General features: G+C 51.7%; 1 protein-coding gene across 1 annotated transcript in view; it reads right to left on the bottom strand.

Moving 5' to 3' along the window:
* Eya2 (EYA transcriptional coactivator and phosphatase 2) overlaps positions 1–18,281 on the bottom strand; it is a 201,821-nt gene that overhangs the window by 50,622 nt on the left and 132,918 nt on the right. The window contains exons 9-10 of the mRNA XM_048811935.1: positions 15,271–15,413; positions 8,917–9,000 (exon numbers count right to left, since the gene is read on the bottom strand). Coding sequence (XP_048667892.1) covers positions 8,917–9,000; positions 15,271–15,413 — 227 coding nt within the window. The remainder of the gene's footprint in view (positions 1–8,916; positions 9,001–15,270; positions 15,414–18,281) is intronic.

The following is an 18,281-nucleotide window of genomic DNA, read 5'->3' as shown; positions in this document are numbered from 1 at the left end:
TGTGGCTGAGCTCACAGTCTGTGGACAAGCTCCCTCCAGAGGCTTTTGATATTCACCCTCCAGAGAGTCACATGACCACGGGCCCGCGTCACATGGGTGAACCAGTGGCCCACGTCTTGCCTTTATCCCTTCTAGGCTGGGTGACCTTGGCCGAGCCACTTCACCTCTCTAAGCCTCAGTTTCTCCTGAAATGATTGGAAGAGGAGGGGACTGTAAGTCTGTGGTGGGGTCACTCTGAGAGGGCCTAGAGCTGAGCTGTCCATAAAGAGACTGTGTCACCTCTCTGTCAACCAAAAATGTGCATGACATGCCAAATGTCCCCCCAGGATGCAAAACTGCCTCTGATTAGAAGTCACTGAGTCAGAGTGATGGGGAGGGAAGGATCTGGAATAGAGTGAGGTTCCAAATGCCACTCACACAAGAGAGAGGACAGGAAAGGACAAAGGCACAGGTCACAGGACACAACGGAAGGCTACATGTTCAACGAGGGAGGAGAAGGAGATGGACGGGTTGAAAGAAAACACATCTGCCCTGTGTAAGCCAAGACAGGGACCTTGTGCCGACGAGGAACACAACTGTCCCTGTGCGCTTGAGGCCAACCGTAAAAGGGAGCACGGCATGCAGCCAGCCGCAGGGAAAGCTGGGGGATTCGTACGAGAGGAACCTTGCAGTGGGCAGCAGGGGACAGGAGATCAGGTCTCTTCAGGGGGAGATACTGGACAGAAGCAGCAGCCCAGGGGCTTCAGGCGCCATTCTCCTTCCTCTGCAACCCCCCACGTCTCCTGTTTCCAAGTAGAAAGAAACCAAATTGCTGCTCCACACCCGCTTCCTCCTGCCCCTGACCCTCTCCAGCCTCAGGGCCTCACTGCTGTCCCTCAAGCTCATCAGGCAAACTTCTACCTCAGGGCCTTTGCACTTGCCACACCCGGTCTTCTACCAGGTACCTGTTCCTCACTTCCTTCAGGTCTTTATTCAAGATTTAGCTTTCTTGTGAGACCCTCTTTCCTGCCTGCTTTTTCTTAAATTTAATTGCAACCCCTTTCCCCGCAGCTCTTCCCGCACCACCTCCCCTTCCACGCTCTTTTCCTCTGTATTTATTATTTGCCTTGTTTATTGTCTGCTATCCAGGAGGCGGAGCCTAGGTCAGTGCCTGGCTACGGGGTGCAGGACGCAGTCAGGGATAAGCGGACAGACACCCGTGTCCCGGCACCGCATCCCTGAGCTGGTTCTCCCACGCACGGTGCCCCTCATCGCCATGGCAACAGAAAACACCTCCTTTTCTGTCCCAGTTTGATGTGCAGAGGGTCCCAGGTGTCCTCCCACAAGGACATGGTGGGATGTGAGCTATGACTCCCCGGGTGGCCTTTGGGTCCCTGCTTCTGGCCTCCCATTCCTGAGGGAGCAGGTGTGACCCCGGGGCCTGGCTGGTGAGTGGGCTGGTTTCTGGCTTATTGCCAACAGCTGAAGTGCTCGGAGAAGGGAGTTTTCAGGGGACCCTACGCCCTTCTCTGCCAGGGATTTCTAGTGCACCCACAAGGTGCCGGGAGACACAGTTACCGTGTCAGGGAGGTCCTGTACCCTGCTACCAGGGCACAGAAGCCAACCCCAAGGAGGACAGTCTGAGCAGCCTGCCAGGCGAGGGCTCGCCCTGGGTTGACATTGCATGGGAAAAATAATCTCCCTCCAGGCTCCTGTGCGGGCCCATCTCTCCCGCCACAGACCCCGCAGCACCCCTGCCGGCGCTCACACATCCACACGCTTCCTGAGCCCCTGTGTGTGCCAGGCTCAGAGCTCCCTGGCACTTGCCCTTTGTGGCCCATCTGTTCCCGCCATCGTCACCTGGTAAGCCTGCCCCACGGAGATGTAAGGGCTGTGTGGGCTGCAGAATCACGGGCCCATGGGAAACCAGCAAGAGCCGGTCTGGGTTTAAATAATAATATCCAACACGCCAGGCGGCGACAAGGCTTGTTTGGTGAGGAACTTTGAGACGGGTTCCTGCGCGGAGGAAGGAAGTGCAGCGGAGGATGCTGGGAAATGAGCTTTCCTGACAGAGAGGCAGGCCCAGGGTGGAGCCCATGAACAATCTGCCAGTTACAAAGATGGAGGCTGGTCACCAGGCACGGCTGGGGAGCTCAGTCTTCCTGATTTCAAAACTTACTACAAAGCTACCATCACCAAGACCCAGTGGTACTGGCACAGACACAGAATATCCATCAATGGAACCAAGTGAGAGTCCAGAGCTGAGTATGATCAATTGGTTTTTTTGGTGGTGGGGGGGACTGGAGATTGACTCAGTAAGGCTCTACCACTGAGCCACATCCTCAGCCCTTTTTTTGTTTGGGGGGGGTACCGGGGATTGAATTCAGGAGCACTGGACCCCTGAGCCAGGTCCCCAGCCCCATTTTGAATTTTATTTAGAGATAAGGCCTCACTGAGTTGCTTAGCACCTCACTTCTGCTGAGGCTGGCTTTGAACTCATGATCCTCCTGCCTCAGCCTCCCAAACTGCTGGGATGACAGGCGTGCACCACCGCGTCTGGCTCCCAGCCTTTTTTACTTTTTATTTTTGAGACAGGGTCTCGCTAAGTTGCTGAGGGTGGCCTTGAACTTGTGATCCTCCCGCTTCAGCCTCCAGAGTCTCTGTGATCACTGGTGTGTGCCACCACACTGGCTGGTCAAGTGAGTTTTGAAGAATGCTGAGACCTTTCAACGGGGAGGGGAAAGTCTTTTCAGAGAACGGTGCTGGGCAACTGGATGTTTATGTTTTAAAGTGGCTTGGACCCCTGCGTCACTGAAAGTGGGTCACGGACCTGAATGCAAGAGCTACAATGACAAAAATTCTTAGAAGAATGCAGAGGCCCAAATCTTAGTGGCCTGGATCAGGCAGCGATTTCTCACCAAAATTACACAAGAAGAGAAAATACAGAAGAATTGGATTTCATCCAAATTAAAACTTAGTACTTCAAAGGACACCATCAAGAAATTAAAAAAAAAAAAAAAGAATGAGAGTGAATATTTGCAAATCACATATCTGGTAATAATCTGGAACTCAGATATATAAAATTCTTCCTATTCAACAATAAAAAGACAAGTAGATCAATTAAGAGTGGTCTAAGGTTTGAATAGAAGTTTCTCTGAAGAAGATATGCTCATGTCTAGTAAAGCAGCCCCTGGGACCCCCGTCGTCAGTCTAACTCACCAGCTCACACAGTTAGTTATTAGGGACACGCCAGCCCGAGCCACCATGAGGTACCACCTCACACATCCTGGGACAGTGACACTGCCAGAGACAGTAATGAATGTTGGTGGGACGTGGAGGAAGCGCACCATCTTACACTGTTGATGGGAATATAAAATGGTGCAGCCACTTTGGAAAATACTCTGGAGGTTCCTCAACTGGTCAACTTTAGAGTTACCATATAACCTACAATTGCACTCTGAGGTATAGACCCAAGGGAATCAAAAAACCATGTCCACGCAAAAACCTGTCTGTAAATATCCACAGCAGCGTTATTCCTGACAGCCTGAACCCCAACAGTCCTTTAGCTGGTAAGTGGGTAGACAAGAGGTGGTATGTCCACACAATGGAGACCCACGTTGTCATCAGAAGGTACGGAGGACCCATACCTGCTGGCAGAGATGACCCACGTATTGTGTGAGTGCATTCAGACGCACCTCCAGGAGAGGCAAGTCTAGAGACAGGAAGTGGACAGTAGTTTCTAGCAGTGGGGAGATGGGGTGGCAGGAGGGGGATGACTACTAAGGGGTATTAGGTGTTTTGGGGGAATGATGAGAATGTTCTAGAATCACAGCTCTGTGATGTACTAAAAACCACTGAATTGTATTTGTGGAAAGGGCAGGTGTGTGCTATGCAGTTGCTTCTCACGGTTATTAAGGAGACAAGGACAGGGACAAGTGGAGCAGCTGTCCTTGAGTTGAGTCTGGCATCCTCACTGGGCGTCCTGGAAGGCAGGGTGCAGGAGGAGTCGGGGCAGACTTGCTGGGGTCCCCAGCTCCTGGAGAGTCCTCCACCTCTCCCTTCCTCTCTGCCGGGGATTTCTAGAGCGTCCACAAGGTGCCGGGAGACACAGTTACTGGAAGGGCCGAGGGGTGGGAAGGAAGTGCAGAGATGACGGCCTCCAGCAGCCCGTCCCTGATTGGGAGCAGGAGGAGAGCCCAGTTTCTGTTTCAGAATTCAAACACTCTGTTTTGAATCATGGCTTAATCGGGTCAGCTCTGCTCGTCTTATTTTCCTAAGTAAACAGCAAACCCTCCCTTGGCTGGGGCTGTAATCGATACGACTCCTGCCTCCTGCACAGCGCTCGGCATGATGACCTTAAGCCACGAGGTGCCAGTGCTTGGCATGGATGTGTGTGTGGGGGGTCTTGGCCTCCAGAGCCACAGTCACTGGACACAGGGCCCTCTCACTTTGCTGGCAGGAGCGCTTTGGCTCCCACTGGGCTGGTGCCCTCCCACTCGGTCCATCTGGTGAGAGGGAGCAGCCGAGCTCCCCACTCCCTCCGCAGAGTGAGCCCTTGGTCGGGGCCGGCCAAGCTGAGCTTCAGAGGCTGGCCTGGTGGCGGGCCCGGGATCCAGTTTGGGGCGATGAGACTCAAGCCTCGGAGTGGGACCGGAATCTGGGCAGCAGAGGTGCGTTCTTTTTCGTTGGCATCGCTGGGAGGAAATCGCCGCAGGGAGAGAAATAAATAATTAAGGAAGGAAGACCCAAGAATACCGCCTGAGTTCCTGATCCACTCAGCCAGACCCGAATCCCAAGTGTCCCTGGGTTTTTCAAGTTGTGGTCTGACAAATTCCCCTTTAGCTGAGGCATCTGGGCTTGAAACGGAGAGTCCTGCCTCCCACCAGGGCTTCCCACGGCTTCCCACGGTGCAGCTGCTGGAGAGGCACAGAGAACCAGGCCGGACGTGGAGGCCGTGGGTGTTTCTGCGGTGGATACCCCCACGACGAGCCTCCCGGGCCTCAGTTACTCTGTCTGCAAAATGGGGCTCACAGTCTTGTGCCCGCCGGCCCCCGCCACGTCTTTGACTTCCAGGTGTAGAGCTGAAGCCGGAACCGCTCTCTGGAGTTTCGGGCCCACAAATCCAGGTGTCTCCTGCGCCTTGTCAACAGAACTCACCTGGTTCTCTGTGATCACCTTTCTCTTTCCTTATTCTTGCTGTACTGTGTGGTCCGTTGGGCTCCACAGTGCCCTGTCTTCTTCTCTTAGAGTAGCAGAATTCTTACAGTCTAACTTGGCACATGAGTGGCCCCAATAAGGACGGGCCTTACAGCCTCCCTTGCAGCTAGTGTGTTCATGTGACCGAGTTCCACCCAGTAGGACGTGAGCAGGAAGGCTCTGTGCGTTTCTGGGTTTGGCCCTTAAAAGAGAGACACGTGGCTTCCCTTTCTCCCTGGCGGGGATGCAGACCTGCGGGTGGGCCGTGACTCATCTTGCAGTGCTCAGGGACGGCAGAGAGTAGGACGGAAGGAGCCTCAGTCCCTGGTGCCACTCAGCAGCCTGCACCGCTGCTTCCTGGACCTCCCATGAGTTCAAGGTCAACTTGGTCTGGTTGTTTTGCATCTCGTTTAGGGTTGCTGGATTTAGCAAATAAAAATGCTCATTTTGCACCTTATGGAGAGCTGGAGGAGGGGAAGGAAGATTCTAGAACAGGAGTGAAGATGTTCAGACATCACAAGAAGGCAGAGTCCCACTCTTCTTTTCTCTTGGACCATCTTCCCCCTTCTCAGCCTCAATTTCTCCTTATGTACGAGGGAGACTAACTGGACGTGATGTTCTGTTAAGTTCTTCCAGTTCTGACCTTCTGTGGGTCTCGCAATCCTAGGACAGATGTTGACACTCAGGTTCCAGGGGGCCAGAGAGCCCCATAGCTGGGTCTGAGGGCCAGGGGTGGCCACGGCAGGCTGGAGAACAGATGTCCCCCCTCGGAGGCCCTTGCCGCAGGCTCCTGTTGATTGCGGTCACAGGGGAATGCAAGATTGCCGGATTGCCTAATTTTTCAAGAAGAGCTGGAAATCTAGATTGTTTTGGTCTGTGCAATCTCCTGATTTTTGAATGTTGGCGATAAATTCACATTTTTTTCAAACACTCTGGGGGCCAAACAAAAAGATCTGCAAGATGAATTTGGCTGGTGGCCACCACTTAGGAATTTCTGTTTTGACACTACTTTTCTTCCTTCCTTCCTTCATTTAACCAATATTTACTGGACACCTACAAAGGGGGTGCACTGTTCTCTGCACTACAGATAAAAAAAGCAATGAGGAAGAGGGGGGTGGCCCTGTCCTCCTGCAGCCTGACGTTCTAGGGGATTGTTCCAGTCCATTCATGTGACAAGTATCTATTCAGCAATTCTGTCCCCTGCCCTGTGCTGAGTTAGGAAGATTAAAAAAGAAAATGGTTCACGCTCCCTGCCCTTGTGATGCTCACAGGCTACAAGGGAGGAGGACTCTTCAGACACAAATGAAAAACAAGGGTATAGACAGATGCCATTTAGATGGAAGGAAGAGGCCAGGAGAGGTCTCCTGGAGGAAGGGAGGCCCACACCAGAGTCCCAGCAACTTGGGAGGCTGAGACTGAAGGATCATAGATCCCATGAGTTCAAGACCAGCCTGGGCAGCACATCTCATCTCAAAAAGGAAAGAAAGAGTAAAAATAAAAAAAGAACCAAAACATAAGTCGGACTTAATCCATACAAGAACATTCTAGAACAACATTCTAGATTACAGCAGAGGTTCCACGTGCCCCTCTTCCATGTCTCCTCAGCTGTGACCGTTCTTTTTAAATATACTTTTTAGTTGCAGTTGGACACATGCCTTTATTCTATTTATACTTACGTGGTGCTGAGGATCGAACCCAGCGCCTCCCGCGTGCTAGACGAGCGCTCTACTGCGGAGCCCCAGCCCAGCCCAGCTGTGGCCATCTTGCACACACAAGCCGTCTACAGTCAGCACCGGTGTTGCCCACCTTAGGGTCTTCTTGGGAGCAGGCCTCAGCCCTCGGTGGGAAGGATTTTGAGGGTGACTATCCCACTCCCTCATTTCCGGGTGGGTGGGTGCCGAGGGGAGTTCCATGACTGGCCCGTGGTCTCCCTGGGACTCGCCTGCTGCCCGGAGCAGTTACGCAGCCTGCTTGGACGTCCTTCCCTCCTGCCTTGCTTCCTGGGGACGCCTGGGTCACCTCCCAGATCAACTACGGCACTCACTCCTGACTCAGGATCTGGTTCTGGGGGCCCCCGGTGGCACCCAGTGGGGACAGGACAGGCTGGCAGGTTCAGGACAGAAAGCTACTCAGGGCACGAAGCAGGAAATGGGGCTGGAGGGGGCCAGCTCGAGGAGGCCCTGGAGGCCGGGCTCGGCTGGCAGTGCAGAAGCCACGGTGGGTTTTCAGCAGGGGGTGATGTCACCAGGCTGGCATTTTAGGACGACCCTTCTGTATGGGGCAAGAGTAGAGCTGGAGGGCAGATGGGAGGTCACGCTGGAGGTGAAGGTGGCTGGGATCAGGGTGGGGGTTGGAGAGGGGTGACAGTGGGGAATGACATGGGCCCAGCAGGGAGCTCTGGGCGGAGTCCTTTACTTAAGAGAGCCCCTGATTTGGCTTAAGGACAGGTGGTGAGACACGCCTGCCAAGATCTTACCCAAGGTCACCAGGCCCCGCCCAGGACAGGGTGAGGTGTTCCCAGAGCCACAGAACTCCACGGTGGGCAGCCTCGAAGGACAGGGAGCGCTCAGGGCTGTGTCTGTGGGGCAGGGGTGACTTTACCGGGGCGGGTGGGACAGCTGTGAACAGCCTGGCTTTGTGGACAGTGTACTACTGGGGTCCTCGGGGGCAGCCGTGCGCTCTGCTGCCCCTGACCACGCCGGCCACCGCCCAGAAACCCACGCCGGTTCCCACAGCCCTGCTAGACACATTAACGCATTCCGACGCGGCCAGAGATTTCGGCACCACCGACACCATTTTTACGTCCTTCACAGTGTCATGGCAGACAATAAATCTATCTTGCTAATTACACATCCAGCTCGCTGCGACCCCCACAAAAACCAGGCGCAGCTGGAAAAGCCATGAGGTGATGTCAAATCATATTCCTGGTCTCTAAACAGAAACAGAAATATTTTCCAGGCGCTGGCGAGAAGCAAGGTCCCACCCATGCGGGGGAGCAGCTGCCGTGGGTCACTCACCTCTGAAGAGATGGTCACTGGGCTGTCCTGGAAGCACTGCCCCCTGTCCCCAAGGGCCCCCTAAAGAGATGGCAGCTGTCTGGGGGCATGTCCTGGGGTTGTGAAGAAGTCCGCGGGATGGATGCGAAGAACCCGCGAGGTTTTAGCAATCGGGGTAATTCCTGCATCATTAAGGGCTTTCAGGTCTCTTCACCCACCACCAACAACCGGCACATTTGCCCAGAATTCTAACCGGACGGGTCCCCAACATAATTTGTCCATGATACACTTGCAAAGCTGTTGCTAAGTCCATGCCGGGGTTGCCAGGCCTCTCTCCGTCTCTAAGACTCTGAGACTCTCAGCTCAGCAGCAGGGAGACCCCTTGGAGGGTTTTCTAGCAGAGACAACTGCCTCTGGCCACAGGGTGTCCCCGCCCTTTAGGAAGGGGACAGCTGAAGATCACAGCTTGCATGCTACCACGCAGAGCCCAGTCACTTGGTATATCGGAAGAAAAGGCTTGGGGGACAAGAGAAGGGGATCAGAACTCTCTGGGTACAGAATCTAATTCTAATTAAATTCTCACGTGTCAAAGGAAAATGCTCGGGGAATTTCAAACCTGGGCAGATCTGAACAGGTGGCTCTTGTTGGAGAAGCCACCGGAGGAACTGCCCCGACAATTCCCGGGAAAACTGGCTGCCCGGAAAGTCACGTTGTTAAAGAAAAGAGAGAGAAAGCGGATTCTTACCTTTCCGTATCTGGAGGCGAAGGTCCCCGTGAGTAGGGAGTGAAAAATAATTATGGTCTCATCCAGGTCCCACACGAACACGCGCTGGGGGGACAGAGAGGAAGACAGTGGGGACAAAGGGACTCATCAGCCTCTGACTTCACGTCTGCAGACATTAATTCCCCTGGAGGACAAGTCTTGAAACATTTCACCCTTCAGTTACAAAGCAGGGGACTCGGGGACGTGTCGTGAGTCCCCATCCAACCTCAGCTGCCTCAATGTGTCATGAAGGCCCATCTCCAGGCTCCTGTCCACCCAACAGATGCCAGAACCAGGAAGCCTGTCCCTGCCTCCACACAACAACTCGGAGAAGGAGGCGCTCAGGCCAGCCCAGCAAGGAAACCACAGAATTCACTGGACAACCTGAGATAGGACCACTTCCACTGCCCGCCCTGAGTCGCACCGTTCCTGACCATTCTGCTCTCCTTGGCTCGCGGTCACGTATCTTTACTCGTTGATCTGCCGACAGTGTGGCGGTGTCTCCTGACTGGCCGTCTGAGGACCAAGGCTCAGCTGAGGCCTGCCTTTGTTCCTCTGTGACCTTACGTCTTCCACTAGGTGAATCCTCCTATTTCCAGTTCCGTTAGCTTTGGACGTTGGTCAAACAGGAGACCCAATATGATATTTCTCCTGTCACCCTTCTCTCCGACATCTTCATCTCTAGCTTTACTCCTGCATTGTCAATGGGGATGAATGGGTGTGTGTTTGGTTTTATATAGAAAATCAAGTCTTTTGTACTCTGTCTGCATGTTGATTCTAAAAGTTGGCAACCAGTAAAGAACATTTGCGTCTTGTGATCATTCTTTACTGCAGAACCAAAAACGTTCTAGATGTCACTTTTTTTTCTCTCTCTATATATGTCCAGTCTCACAGCCCCAGATCCACTCTAATGACAATGTTCTTACTGTCAAGGTCATATGTATTCTCTTCTCTTGAATTCCTTCCTGATTAAGATAATATACCATATGCCAGTTTTATGAATCAACTTGTCTGGTAGGACTTTTTGTTTTTGTTCGAGTTTATTCACTGCTTTTATTTTTTCTCGTTTTCTACAAATGCCTTCATTATAATGTCCGGTTTAGTCACACCCTCTATATCAAAGATGAGCATCCTCAGCGTCAGTATCAGATTTCTGTATCAGAGATGCGCATCCTCTGATAGAATGCTCCCAGGTGAGCTGGATTTATATGGACTTTCTACAGAACTAACGCTCTGAGACCTCCCTCTAGCGCATTTGTGGGTGGGAGCCACTGTTACTTGGATTCCAAGTCTCTCTCTTACTTGGTTTTCTTCCTTGTTTTACTTGAGTATATCCTTAAGTTGCTATTTCTGAGTGGATTCATGGAAAGAAATCTTCCTAAATTCCTACATAGCTGCTGTCCTTATTTTCTCTAGAGTTTCTCTGGGTACAGAATTCTAATTTGAAAACATGTCTTCTAGACCTCTGAAGGAATCATTCGTTATTTCCTCGTATCCGTGGTCATTGATAGAAGATCTCATGAGTCTCTGATTCCTTATAGATTTGACTTTTTATTTTCCTCTAGGGTTTATAAGGATATTGTTTTTCCTTGATACTCTCAAATTTCATAAGGCGTTATTCTACCTAGGTGTGAGCTTTTCTCATTTATACCGTTTAGCACTTGAACATTTAATCCAATGACCTGCGTTTTCCACAGCTCTGAAAACTATTTTCTTCTATCTTCAAATTATTCTTCCCACCTTTTTTTTTTTTTTTTTTTTTTTTAATTTTCAGCCATTCTCTCTTTCTGGAATTTCTGATAGTCAGATTAAACTTTTTAGGATTGATGATGTTCTTCCTTTTAAAGAAGATTTTCTATAGAAAATATAGGTTGTCTTTTTGAGCTATGCTTTGGGATATTTCTTTCCTTTTTCTTCTGGTACCGGGGATTGAACCCAGGGATACCTAACCACTGAGCCACACCCCCAGCACTCTTTGTTTTGATTTATGGTCTGGCTAAGTTGCCGAGGCTGGCTTTGAACTTGTGATCCTCCTGCCTCAGCCTCCCAGGTCACTGGGATTTCAGGCCAGCACCACCACACTCGGCTTCTGGGAGATTCTTAAACTTTCTTTTTTGACTGTTCTCACAGTCATTTAAAGATTTTCCAATACTGTCTTTTTCTTCTGACTATTTCTTCCCCAATAGCCTCTATTTATTTTATGGATCCAAAATCTCCTTGAATTTTTATAAGAAAACCAATTGGATTTTTCTAAGTTCCTTTCTGTTTCTTAAATTACTTTGCTTCTGGTTTATTTATTTATCCTCGTTTTTCAAACTGTTGGTTTTCCTCATTTTTCTGGTGATGATTATTTTTAAGAACAAAGGACTTTTTTTTTTCTTTTCTTAAATCTCTGTGTTGAGAGGAGAGCAAAACATCTCCTCAGACTGCCACTGTGGCCACCTTTGAAAACTCTCTGGAGGTCAAGAATCATATTTCCACCAGGCACTGGCCATGCCTTTAAAAGTACAAAGAAGCATCTAGAATGAAAAAGTCAAATCAGCACGCCCGCCCCCTAACACGGGGGTCTCTGAAGCCATCAGTAGAGTTGAGTGTTGTCTGTAAGTTGTTTTGGTTCAGTTGGTCACGTGTGTGTGTGGTCACGTGCCTGTGCCTGTAGGTGCTGGGTCACATTCTGGGTGTGTTTCTTATTCGAGTCATGGTAAAAAAAAAAAATGTTTGCAAGCCATTGCTTTTGAGGTATTTCTAAATTTATTATGCTAATAAATTTAGCATCTATTATTTATGCTAATTCTTAATAAAAATGGGGGGATCAGATTAATTTAGAAATTTTAGTTATAGAGGTTTTTATTTTTTTATTTTTTTTTAAAATTTTTTATTGTTGGCTGTTCAAAACATTACATAGTTCTTGACATATCATATTTCACACTTTGATTCAAGTGGGTTATGAGCTCCCATTTTTACCCCATATACAGATTGCAGAATCACATCGGTTACACATCCATTGATTTACATATTGCCATACTCGTGTCTGTTGTGTTCTGCTGCCTTTCCTATCCTCTACTATCCCCCCTCCCCTCCCCTCCCCTCCCCTCTTCTCTCTCTGCCCCCTCTACTGACATTCATTTGTCCCCCTTGTATTATTTTCCCCTTTCCCCTCACTTCCTCTTGTATGTACTTAGTTATAGAGGTTTTTAAAAATCAGGGAGTACTTTAAAAGTTGGTGCGGGCTCCATCATCCATCCATCACTACCTCATCCTCCGCGCCCAGCCCTGGAGTCTCAGTGGGTCCACTCTCCCTGTCCCTGAGCTGCCACAATTTGGACCTCAGTGGGTTCATGACCCCGGATGGGTCAGATCTTTATTTGGAAACTTAAAATTGGGGCTTAGAAAGAAAGTCATTGTCTCTGGGGGCTGGTGGCCCGTTTTTGACATGTGATCTGAAGGACAAAGATGGCCAGTCCACAGGGAGAGAAGGACAGAGGGTGAGAGAGAACCCAGCATTTTCCCAGGACCTGATTTCAGCTGAGAGCAGAGAGGGGCCAGGGGAGGCCTGAGGGCAGCCGTGCTGAGGCACCCGTGTCCAGGCACTAAGACGCCTTCCTCGGGGGACTCTGGCCCCACTCACTGTGGCCTGTGGCAGGGGAAGGCATAAACATCTCCCTGCCCTGTCCCCTGGCCTTGGCAATATTCTACTGCACCCCTGCCCTTGAGTTCTAAGAGGGTCTCTGCAGCTTTAAAAGAAATCCTGCTTTTTCACTTAAGCCAGCTCAAGTTGGTTTCTGGCACTTGCAGCCAAAGGATTTTAGCTAATACACGCTCAGAATTTTCCTTCTTTCCACTTCGACATAATTTCTCTCTCTTGGGCTTCAGTCATTAGCAGAACCGCCGAAGACTTAAGAGGTGCGACCCAGGCGGCCCTCCCTGTTGACACTAAGCCCAGAAGCGAAGCACACCTCACACCTTTTTGACTGTTCTCTCCCAGTGGTACTTACTCTGCAATCAAGAAGCAGATGTTTCCAGAATAATGTCACCCTATAATCCCCGACTTCCATGCCACAACCCTTCTCAGTTTCATGGAAAAATGTCTCTGCACTCCCAACGTCCCCTACCAAAAGCAGAAGCCATGTTGGGTGACCCAATATTTGGGGGGAGGAAATATAAAAGTAGGCATCGCTGACCTCCCTCAGCCTTCTGCAAAGAACTGAGTCCACTGAAGGCCTGGGCAGAGCCTCCTAGATTTGGGAAGCGGGGTGGGGGTGGCCTTAAAAACCAGGGGAAGCTGGTGCAGTGCTTGCTCTTGGAGTCCCAGCACTCTGGAGACCGAGGCAGGAGGATCGCCTGAGCCCAGCAGTGGGAGTTTGAGTTTCACACTTTGATTCAAGTGGGTTATGAGGCCGGCCTGGGGCAGCACGGTGAGGCTCCACCTCAACAACAATAATGACAGGAAAAGCAAGAACAGGCTGTCCTGGCTCTGCGGCGGAGCCCTCGGCCAGGTCCAGGGCTGGTATACGGCAGGAGGTTGGCTAATAGTGGGGGACAGAGTGATGTAATACCTTCTCGGACCATCAGCCCGGCACCTGCCGTAAGTAACCGCCGTAGCTGTGCTAGTGGATGCTGGCTTGATACCAAGTACCTCAGATGCGGCGTCTGTGCTCTGGGCCCCCCAGCATCCAGCCCAGGTCTTTGGAGAAGAGCACTTTGGTTTTCCTTCTCCAGTGTGGGCTGTCTTGGTGGAGATGTCAATCAAGGGGCAAGCACGTGACCCAAGCCGGGACCATGGGATGCTGTCGCTTTGACTCTGACACTGGGTGAAGCAGCACTAGAGCCTAAAACGGGTGCTCCTGGGTGGAGCGAGCACCTTGAAAGTTCCCTAGATTCCCCAGCACGGCCTCGGTCCCCTCCGTCCTCAGCGTGGTCGCCGGCCGTCCCTTCCCGTAAGTCCCTTTTCCTTAAGTGTCCAGAGCTGGATTCTGTTGCTTGCCACCGAAGATCATAGCTAATGCTCCCACGTTCTTAGGCTCCACAAGAGGCTCCACGCCCACAGTTCAGCCGGAGACTCCAGCAAGCGGCCAGACTGCAGATGACCCCTGCAGGCTTGGCCCACCAGGAAGGCGGCGCTGACCAAGCCACACGGGACAGTAGAGGTTCTTGTGTTTTCTGAGACCACTTGAACCCTGGGATTCTCACACAATTCTTGGGGGAGGGAGGCCCCGAGATGGAACAATCGGTGAAAATCACCTGATTGTTAGGCCTTGGTGGAGACGGCATTTCTTAGTGTGTTTGACTTTGTGGCTGAGCTTTGTGGCTGCTGCGTCAAGTGCACAGGGTACAAACAGGGAGTTGAAGATGGTGCAACTGAACTGCTGGCGCTGACCCAGGCTTCACCAATCCCACTCGGGTGCCGGGGCGCACTCCAGCCGACGGACGGCCACCTTTTGCACAGATGCACAAACCTGCAGATTTGCTCATCTTCCTTCCTTGGTCAATAATGCTCACCTATGTCTGCTTTTGGGAATTCATTAGGCCTGTGTCCCCACTAGGATTCTCCCCATGTATGCTGGTTTTGGAGGGGAATTTCAGTGTGACCCACAGTTATTTGGTTTTAACATGGTAGGAGCACGCTTAGGCCTTCAGCTCTCAGCCCAGGCTGCACATCAGACCCCTCTGGGAGACGCCTAGGTGCCCCCTCAGGAGGAGGGGGACTGGGGTACAGCTTGAGAATGAAGGGTTTCTCCGAGCTCTGCAGCGATTCTGATGGGCACCCAGGCTGAGATCAGGAACGCAGCCCCATTTGACCCCCGCTCCTGGTGGTCAGTACGACTTTGAAAACTGCTCCAGAGGATCTCGACGTGTTCTGGGGCCCGTCATTGGTATTTTACATTCTGAGGACTCTGCCGTGTCACCAGGGCAAGAACCCCCTAACCAGGCCAAGGCTCCTGCCCGTCATCTTCTTTACCAGGGGCTTTCAGGGCGTGCCCCCAAAATCCAGGGCATGTCAGCATCCCCTGGAGACTTGCTAGACACTTAAAGGCCTCGGCTTACCCTGGACCTAAGGAACTGGAGACTTTAGAGGGCCTGGTGGCCCCTTGATGCTGCTGAGCTTTGAGAAGCAGGCTCCGTGCGGATCCAGGGTGGTCCCGCTCAGCCCTGGGCCTCAACAGTGCTCCCCATGGCCACGCTCTTTCTCTTCCTGAGCTTCGTGAACCCCAAGGGCAGTACCTGCCCCCCACCCCATTCCCCTGCGCGTGGAGAGAACTCTGCACCCCTCCCCTCCACCAACATGAGGGCCACAGGGAGAGATCACACCAGTCACACTCAGGCCCTCTGGATTACCTCGATCTCATTGTCCCCTGTCGGGGAGGGGTCACTGCTCCGCTTCGACCGTCCCCGGAGCTTCCCCTCCGAGGCCCGGTGTGGCCTGTCTGTGTCCCCCTCTTTTGCCGGCGTGGAGGGTCCATTGTGCGTGTTGTATTCACCTGAGCAAGACAGGGAGCGGTGGGCAGATCAGGAGCGCTGCCGGAGGTGGCTTTCAGGAAACAGCACACCTGGGGGCGGGACTGCACAGCCGCAGCCCGGGGCAGCCCAGGAGGCCGAGACGGGAGCCGAAGCTGCTCCTCAGTCACCCACTCACAACACTCACGGGCTTTCATTCATCCACCAACCAGCTGTGACTCAGGCGCTGGGCCACCTGGCACCTGGGGCACCAGCACTTAAAAATTCTAGCGAGGGCTGGGGACAGAGCTCAGTTGGTAGAGTGCTTGCCTTGCACACACAAGGCCCTGGGTGCAATCCCAGCACCACACACACACACACACACACACACATACAAAAAAAGTGAAAAGAAAGAAAAAGTTAAAAAGTTCTTCGAGAGGAGAGAGACCTCACCTGGATAAACAAGTCATTCTAATGTCAGGAGGGACATAGCAATCAATCAGGAATGGGCAGGGCTGCTGAGAGGTCACCCCATGACACGGGGCTCATCACAGAAGGCCTCGTGGGCGAGGGGACACCTGACCAGCCACCTGGAGGAAGTGAAGGAGGGGCCCTGGCAGAGCTCTGTTTATGGTGAACAGCTTTATGTTTACAGCTCTGTGCATCCGGAAGCCGCCTCACAGGTGGCTGGGCACCCAGGATTTCTACTGCTGTGGTCTGGATTGGTTCATGTGTTAGGGGCTTGATCCCCAAGGCGGCCGTGTTGGGAGGCGGGGCCGAGTGGGGAGGCGGGGCCTAGTGGGAGGTCCTTAGTCAACTGGAGAGATCACGCTCTCAGAAGGAACTGAGGTCCTACCTGGTGGAGTGACCTCTTCCTCCTGTAGACACTTTCCCGCTTGTGAGGCCATCAGTCATGAGCCCCTCACCAGAGCTGAGCTATGCCAGCCCCATGCCCTTGAACCTCAGAACTATGAGCCAAGAAAATCTTTTTCTTTGTAAAGTGAGTCTGCCTCAAGGGTTTCATTATAGCAACAAAAACTGACTAATACCATCAACCTTAAAGACAGTCCTCCCAGGAGATTCCTCAAAAGACTAGGCATGGACCACCATATGACCCAGCTGTACCACTCCTCAGTATTTATCCTAAACAACTAAGGTCAGGGGCTGGGGATGTGGCTCAAGCGGTAGTGCGCTCGCCTGGCATGCACGCGGCGCTGGGTTCCATCCTCAGCACCATATTAAAAAAATAATAATAATAAAGATGTTGTATCCACCAAAAACTAAAAAATAAATATTAAAAAAAAAAGAATTAAGGTCAGCATACTGTAGCCATAAAGCAGCATAATTCACATCAGCCCAGTGGAACAGCCTAGGTGTCCATCAATGGATGAATGGAAGTGTGGCCTACATGCGCGATGGAGTTTTATTCCGCCATAAAGAAAAATGAAATGTGTCATTTGCAGGTAAATGGATGGAATTTGAGAACACTATGTTAAGTGAAATCAGCCAAACTCAGAAGGTCAAGGGTCATAAGTTCTCTCTCATATGCGGGAGCCAGAGAGGAGAAAAGAACAGAGTGGGGGGATCTTGTGAAAATCAGAGGAAGTTCAACAGAGGAGAGAGACCAGTGGGAGGGAGGGAGGGGGAAATAGGGAGAGATCTGCCAAGCTGCATTGTGTGCTGTGTGAATGTGCACAAACCCACCATCACAGACGACTGTCATCACCAATTAAAATATAGGAAACAGAAAAAATAAGTCCAAACATTTCAGTTAAAAAAATAGAGAGGGGCGGCCCCCCAGAGGTAGATGGGGCAGGTGGGAAGAGCTCCCTCTGTCCTCCTGTGGGGTCTGGACCGGGGCTCGGTTACAGCAAGCCCTTTAGGCTCTGCCTGTTGAGGTTTGCTGACCTGAGAGCTACGTGACATTGTCTGTGCGGAGCGTCCAGGACGGGCCAGGCAAGGCCTGTGACGCAGCCCACAGGCCCACGCAGGTCAGCGAGAAGGGTCAGAGCAGATGGGACCTGTGGCTCTCATCAGGGTGGCCTTCAGGGTGTGGCCACGCCGAGAGGCCGTTGTCCCATAGCCCCAGACCAGGCAAGCTGTTGGCTGCACGCCATCATCTCGGATTAAGTAATGAGGGGCCCAGGCTTAGGGGGGGTGCTCCAACTCGCCTGCTGCACCCTGCAAGTCAGTGAGAACTTAGGCCTGTCTTTGTCACTAAAGAGTGACAGAATCGCGAACCTGCATGGAGCCTCGGGGGACCTGCCATCCCACTTTCTTACCTCACTGTTGCTTGTTAGCTCCCAAATGCATCCTGCAGACCCCTCTCTCCTGCCGCAATGGCCGGTTCTTGGACCATCTGGGGGAAATGCCTTCGTCTGAAAGCACTTGGCAACGGACTGACTCTTTTTCCTACCCTGGAAGGACGGTTTCCCCCCAAACCCAAGGGACTCGACGCTGTTTATTTAATGTCTAAAAAACTTAGCAGACTAAGGACATAATAAAAAGGATGGGATCTTGGATCGTCAAGACAACCCGGTGTTCTCCAACACCCGGGCACTTTTAGGACATAGCCTCAGAGATTCCCAAACCCTGAGCTAGCAACCCTTTGTTCAGGAGGAAGAATTTCTTCTAGACTCACAGATGCTCAAAAACAATGTCATAAGGTCCATCCTGAGTCACTTGGTCATTTAAGGTATTGGGGTTTAGAAAATAGCGGTTATCCCCATTAAAATCCAGGAAAACATTATTTTTCAAGGGGTAAATGCCAGCTACCTTACGGAAGGTCTAGAATAAGGTGTGTGAAGCCAGATTAGTAGGGTTGCCTGGGGTTGGGGGAGATATAGACCTTTCTCCAACATTCCGCATGCTTGACAGCGAAGAGCCCAAGTTCAAGATCAGAGTCAACAGTC

This window comes from Marmota marmota, unplaced genomic scaffold (assembly GCF_001458135.2).
Source record: "Marmota marmota marmota unplaced genomic scaffold, marMar, whole genome shotgun sequence".
Taxonomy (NCBI): domain Eukaryota; kingdom Metazoa; phylum Chordata; class Mammalia; order Rodentia; family Sciuridae; genus Marmota; species Marmota marmota.
This window is presented reverse-complemented; position numbering and strand designations above follow the sequence as displayed.